At 39.5% G+C, this 7,387-nt stretch overlaps 1 protein-coding gene across 1 annotated transcript; it reads left to right on the top strand.

Moving 5' to 3' along the window:
* Positions 1-842: 842 nt before the first annotated feature.
* LOC131428683 (uncharacterized protein K02A2.6-like) lies at positions 843-5,475 on the top strand. Its single transcript, XM_058592731.1, has 4 exons — positions 843-1,125; positions 1,198-2,141; positions 2,272-3,973; positions 4,025-5,475. The coding sequence occupies exons 1-4, from the start codon at positions 933-935 to the stop codon at positions 5,473-5,475; spliced, it is 4,290 nt and encodes a 1,429-aa protein (XP_058448714.1). The 5' UTR covers positions 843-932.
* Positions 5,476-7,387: the final 1,912 nt, after the last annotated feature.

Here is a 7,387-nt window from a genome sequence, read left to right as displayed (position 1 = left end):
AATTAAATTTGGGTTTGACAAAGTAAAGGACGGTCAAGAATAATATTTGTTTAAAGTAAACTAAAAGCTAGTTTAGAAGCTCAGGCAACCTAAAAATTATCTAACGTTTGTTTTCAGACCGATATTTATCTGCGTGTGCCATAAGATACAAATAAGTTTCTGCTGAGTCGGGTGAAGCCCAAGGCCAGCCAGTGATAATGGTTTAGGAACTTATGCTGAGTCGGGTATAGCCCATGGCCAGTAATTCCTTTTGAGTGAAAATACAAACACATTCTGCTGAGTCGGGTGAAGCCCAAGGCCAGCCAACGAAATAGTTCGAGAATTTATGCTGAGTCGGGTATAGCCCATGGCCAGTTATTCTTTCAGTCGAGTATAGCTCATGACGAAAGAAAAGTATCTGTTGAGGGTATAGCCCAAGACCAATAAATACTACTGAAAAAAAAAAAAAAAAAAAAAAAAAAAAAAAAAAAAGAAAGAAAGCAAATGGCAACTGAATATATTTTTATATTTTCGAATTTCTTTTTAGTCGAGTATTTTGCTCAGAGCAACAGAACTGATAGCGAAAATGTGTAAAGAATTCACAAAGAAAATCACTATTATAATAAATAAATGAATAAGTACTCAGTAGCTATGCTCAGATAGATCGAACATTAAATTCCATTTAGTTTGATTTATGATCAGGTGATTTGTTTTGGTTCGGTGATTTTTTTTTCTCTCCGTGCACAACATTTCACAGTATGAGTACATTATTTTTCCGTTTGCCGCTTGCGAAACTAGTAACACCCTGTAACACCTGAGTGAGCGAAAAAGAGAAAGCAATACTGAACGCAGCATCGGTTAGCTCTTTTCTTTTTTTTTTCTCTCTTCATAAGCCATTTTTCGCATCAGGACAAGCCGCAAGCGCTCGAGTTTTGAAGTTTTATTTTGCAAAAATGAGTGGTTTTTGGAAAGAGTCAACGATTTATCCATCTGAGGATTCAGAAGATGATCTTAGTGAAGGCCAAGGTGATATTGTTCGATCGGTTCAGACTGCCAATCCGCGAAAACTGGCCATAGAAAATTTTACTACCAGCGGGGTAAACCCTCCAGTACTTGATGAAAACGCAAGAGCAAAATGGCTTGCAGGTTAGTTTCTTCTTTTTTTTTTTTTTTTTCGCTCCTTTAAATAGGTGTACCTAAAAACACAAATCTATTTAGGTTCATGGCCGTTGAAGCCATTTGCGGAATCGTTGCCAATAACTGAGCGGAAAGCAGAGTGGATTCGCTTCCGCGATCAGTTCGAACGGATCGTTTCTTGTAAAACTCTCGTCGACCCGATCACGAAGTTAACTGGATTGAAGATTTTTGCAGGAGATTACCTCCTCAGTATAATTGAATTGCAAGAAAAACTCATAGTGAATCATTCGGGTAATGTATACAGTGAAACGATATTAGCGCTCAACAACTATTTCAATGGCACTTGTGACGTATCTAAGGAACGAATGAAATTCAGAGAAATGCGCATGAAAACGACTGAGCCATTTGTCGACTGGATATTGAGGCTCGAGAATCAAGCGAAGTTCTGCGAGTTCAGTATTGGACAAAGGGAGGAAGAATTTATTCAAGCTGTTGTTAGAAGATCAATCCCGGATATCTCTAAGAAGCTTTACGAAATATCGAATGTATTTAACAACAGTTTGGAGAAAATCATTGATCACGGCAAGCACTTGGATTATATTCGAGCTGAGACAGAGGACGATAAAAATCGAGTTAGAGACGCCAAAAGTGTTAGCAATCCGGAGCGGGAATCGATGGAAGAAACCGAAGTTAAGTCGGTGAATGCAGTGAAGTTCTCAAAATTTCAGCAGGCAGCTAAACCAGCATGGACCGACAGACGTTTTGAACCATATCGCAGCACAAACAGAATGCAAGATCGCCGCTGGGATTCACAGAAGCGAGTCAACCGGGACGAGCCGACTGGATTTAATTGTAAAAAGTGTGGACAACAGCACGGTCCGAGACAATGCAAGGCATTTCGTGTGCGCTGTTTTGCTTGCAAGCGTTTTGGTCATTTTGCAAAATATTGTTCTCCTCCGCCAGACTATGCGACGTCTAATAAACGAGAGAATGCGATTAAAAGCGAGGTTGACAAAATCAATCAGGTAGATAATTAGATATCGAACTGTTCATTCACTTTTGTTTTAGATAAAACTAGGATAAAAATAAAATAAAATAAATGGGTCATTTAATTCTGTTTTTTTTTTTTCTTCTTTGGTACATAAATTTTCACAGTTAATTACTGGAGGTGTGGGAAAAGACAGAGTCATCGAGGACCCACGATTCGTTCGCTGCATAATTGGTACCGAGGAGTTGAAATTCATGGTGGATTCTGGTTCTGCCGTTAATACAATCACAAGTGAGGAATGGAGAGCGATAAAACGCAACTGCCGCACTGTTATACAGGATCTGGTTATTCACCCAGAAGAGGTATTGAAAAGTTATGCGAGTCAGTATCCTTTAGAAGTCGAGTGTTCCTTCAAAGCATTTATTGGAATCGCAAACAATTGTTCGCCTGTGCAACTGGCAAAATTTTTCGTTGTAAAGGGTACCCAATTGTCTCTGCTTGGCTACGAAACAGCAAGAAACATGAACTTGATTCATATTGGGCAGAGCTCGAACGATGTACGCGTTAATTTGACCGAAATGGTAAATAGGTCAGAGCTAGTGGAAGAATTTCCCAAAATCCCAATTGAAGGAGTGAAGTTCAAGGTGGATGAATCGGTGGCACCAAAACAGATAATAAGATACAATATCCCGAAGGCTTTTGAAAGCGCCACGAATACGAGACTGCGAATGTTGGAAATAAAAGGTATAATTGAGAGAGCTGATAAGGAAAACGACGTTATCACTCATGTGTCCCCTCTCGTGTTGGTACCTAAAGGAACGGATGATTTTCGAATCGTAGTGGACTACAGAGAAGTCAATAAAGCCTTAATTCGTGAACCGTATCCCATGCCTACGTTGGAGAGAATTTGGTCAGATATTCCCAATGGTGAGGGGTCGATTTTTTTCACGAAATTAGATCTCAAAGATGCATATTTTCATATCGAGCTGCATGAAGAAGTTCGTCATCTGACGACCTTCATGACTGCAAATGGATTGATGCGGTTCAAGCGGTTACCGTTTGGGTTGTCGTGTGCGCCCGAATTATTTCAAAAGATCATGGAGAAACTGTTAGCGGGGTGCAAGAATGTGATCGTGTACTTAGATGACATTTTGATTCACGGAAGGTCTTTGGCCGAGCTAAGAGAAAATGTCATGGCTGTAAAAAAAGTACTGGAGCAAAATCATCTCACTATCAATGAAAGTAAGTCAATGTACGATCAAACGACTGTGGATTTTCTGGGTTTCACTATAGACGGCACTGGTATTTTGCCTATGAAAGAAAAGCTTTCAGATATCAAGTACTTTGAAAGACCAAAGGATATTTCGGAACTGAGAAGCTTTTTGGGTCTTTTGACGTTTATCAGTCCTTTCATTATTAATTTCTCGCACAAAACAAAGCCGTTGCGCGAGTTGCTAACAACCAAAATTAGTTTTAAATGGGAGAAAATTCATCAATTGGCATTTGACGAGCTAAAGCAGGCCGCGGAATTCGATTTGATTAAAAGAGGCTACTTCAGTGGAAAAGATAAAATTATACTGTATACCGACGCCTCACCTTGGGGCCTTGGGGCAGTGTTAGTGCAAGAAGAGAAAAGTTCAGGAGAATTTCGTATTATTGCCTGCGCATCGAAGAGCCTGACGATTACAGAATCCAGATATCCTCAATTGCACCGCGAAGCACTTGCCATCGTCTGGGCGATGGAAAAATTTGCATACTATCTGCTTGGTCGTAAGTTCACGCTGAGGTCTGATAGTGAAGCTTTGATGTTCATGACCAAAAATAGGTATCGCAAGGATGTTGGCAAAAGGATAATGTCTAGGGCAGAAGGTTGGCTCATGAGAATGGATCATTTTTGTTATGAATTCGAACACGTTGCAGGTAAAGACAACATCGCCGACGCTCCTTCCAGGATTTGTACTAAGCGAAATGATCCAGAGTTTGGAGAATTCGAAAAATCCTTTGAGTTGTGTTCTGTCGAAGCTGACCCGAGCAGCATTAATAGTCAACTTCTAGCATTGACTAATGCAAATGTGAAAGAGGGTTTGTCTAAGGACGAAGAACTTCAGCAAGTCATTACATGGATGGAGAAAACTGAGAAATGGCCAGAAACTATTGCGAAATATCAAGCCTTCCAAGGAGACCTTTATTTGCAAGGTGGATTGTTAATGAAGCAGGAGAAAATGGTTTTGCCGTCAGCATTGCGAAATAGAGCACTCCATTTAGCCCATCGAAGTCACCCTGGGATGTCTACGATGAAAAATTTTCTGAGACAAGGCTTATGGTGGCCGAGAATGGATCGGGATGTTGAAAATTTTGTTGCTAGCTGCCCCGAATGTCAATTGGTTATTGCAAATAGTTACCCGCTACCTATCACACTGACGGAACTTCCAAAAAACCCTTGGGATTACGTTTCTATGGATTTCTCGACGGCCTCAGACAGTCATAACTGGAAAGCGTTGGTTTTGACGGATAATTATTCTAGGTTTCTAGTCGCAGTGCCCATGGAAAAGACTGATGTGGAAGCAGTGAAGCGAGCCCTTGGAAGAATTTTCAACATATACTACATTCCAAAAACTTTGAAAGCCGATAACGGCCCTCCATTCAACAGTGTCGAACTTTCTACTTGGCTCAAAGAAAGATGGGGAATCAAGTTTATTCACAGCACACCGTTGAATCCGACTGAGAATGGTTTAGTGGAGCGAAGTATGCAGGGAATAAATAAAATTACAGCGATTGCCAAACTCAATAAACAAAACTGGAAAGAGGCATTGGCAAATTACGTAACAGCATATAATTCGTGGCCACATCATGTAACTAAAGTTCCTCCAGCTGAGCTCATGTTTGGAAGAGCTATTAGAAGTTTTCTGCCGAATATAAGAACGGATCACCAACAATCTAACGATGATGAATTACGAGAGCGCGATAAATACGCAAAGTTCCAACGCAATACATACACAGATTTGAGCCGGAATGCTCGAGATTCGGAGATCAAAGTGGGAGATACTGTGCTTGTCATGCAGCAGAAACGCGATAAAACCGATACTTTTTACAAAAATGTATTACATAAGGTTATTCAAGTGACAGGAGCAGGAAGGGCTAAACTACAAGATATTACGACAAATAAAATTTATGATAGAAACGTTAAATTGCTGAAGAAGTATGTAGAACGCAACGAAGGTAATGACATCGTCACTGATAACTTTTTACCAAGGGAGGAAGAGGGTGCATCCTTGTCGAAATTAGATGATCACACAGCTGACGAGCAACCGAGGAGCCGCAGGGAAATCAAACGTCCGAAAAGATACATTGATTCGTTAACCCAAGAATAATTATGTGAAATATCTTTTGTATCATTACATACATTCATTTTGCTGATTAGGGGAGGATGTGGTATCCTGATGTGAGAGAGAGAGGGAGAGGATTAATAAACAGGTGGAAGTTGCTCCCCATGAAAGAGACTGTGAGTGTTAATATTCGTTGTTATCGAGGTTATTACAATCCCCAAAACAAAGATCGACTTTATTACAGCAGTCGAAATCTTAGTAATAAATATTAAAGCTTTAGATCAAATTGATTATCTTAAATATCAAAGATTGATCAAAGATTTATCAGCTAAACTTCCTACTCAAGAATCGTCCAAATGGGCGGGGTCCCCTACCAGAATAAATCTAAGAGAGAGAAGTTATATAAGTTAAGACATATCGAAATAAAGCAGAATTCTTGTTATCAATTCGAAACAGTGTGTTTTAATACGTTATGGCGACCGGACTTTCCGAGCTTGCATCGCGGAGATCAGAAAAGCCTATCAGTTTAGAAATGAACTTAGTGAAAAAAAAGTGAAGTTAAGAATATGATCATAGTTAGAAAAGTACTGTGCGAAACCTTCCAAGTGATAATAAGTTAAGAGGTGTAAAAGTGAGCTAATCAAACTCCGATAACTTTAGGAAACAAACTTATGAAGCAGTATTAGAACGTGTGTGTCGTGAAGCCGTGCGACATACTCCACGGAGGTGGATAATAAATGAACTAAAAAAAATTGTTCGAACTTCGGGAAGAAAAATTGTGAGGCAGCCCGACAAAAAAAAAAGAGAGAAGAATAAAATGGGCAAAAACCAGAGTAAAGACAACACAGTTACCCATGAGCACGTACTTAACGTAGTGAACGCGGTGTCTCAAAACCATGCGAAGACAGCAGAAACATCTGCAACATCCCTAAATCTGATCGCATACCTGTGCGTAGCTGGTGTCATCGCATTTGACACTATACTTCGCGTATAAATTAATAATCACTTATGAACGAATGCGCACCCAGCGCGAAATAAAACAAGCTGTTTCATTAGCCACGATCACGGTTCAATGATCAAGTAAAGAAAAACTTTTACTGTACGGTGAGAGAAAAACTATGGAAAAACAATTACTGTGTAGAAGAAAAAACTGTGAAAAACTATTACTGTGCAGTAAGAGAAAAAGTGTGAAAAATTATGACTGTGTAATGAGAGAAAACACCCAAAAGGAAACAGTGTATGAAGCGAGGAGCAAAATAAAGCACCCGCACGAAAAATATAAACTGATTGAACAAGAATGTGTTCTTCGTTTATGGCAACTAGATGAAAACGACGAAACTTTCGTGGAACAAACAACTGGAGGACATCCCGCTGGAACACCAGAAGAGGACGATAAGTACGTACAGAAATACGGAAGCATGAACCGGCGAGCTGCGGGTACACGTAACGACGTTCCGGGATGCGACAATGGCGCAAACCACGCTCCGGGAAAGTAAGTATTTCGATTTCCAAGATATTTTGGTTTTGGTTCAAATATGTGCGACGTAATAGAAGTGCAAAGGTTGGAATTCGAAATTACAGATTAAACGCTTGAGTGCGTTTAAATTAATCGGCTTTGAGTGGCTGATTCGCACAAGTACGTTGGTGTTCGTATCCGCGTTCCACATCCCGCTGGAACACCAGAAGAGGACGATAAGTACACCAACGCTACTGTCACGAAATATTGAATACATTTACTATATAATTGTACTATTTAAAATTTTTTATAATGGAAGATCCTATACCACCAGAAGTGTGGGTGATAGTAGGCAATTTTTTTTGATTTTATAAAAACTAAAAAAACCAAAAACAGATATATCTACTATAAAATAAAATATTATTTACAATTTCCAAAAAGTATACACATTGGTATTATAATGAATGAGTTCAATTACAAATTTAAATGGATAGACTCCGT

Source organism: Malaya genurostris, chromosome 1 (assembly GCF_030247185.1).
Source record: "Malaya genurostris strain Urasoe2022 chromosome 1, Malgen_1.1, whole genome shotgun sequence".
NCBI classification, from domain to species: Eukaryota; Metazoa; Arthropoda; class Insecta; order Diptera; family Culicidae; genus Malaya; species Malaya genurostris.
The sequence above is the reverse complement of the archived record's forward strand: the minus strand, read 5'-3'. Positions and strand labels throughout refer to the sequence as shown.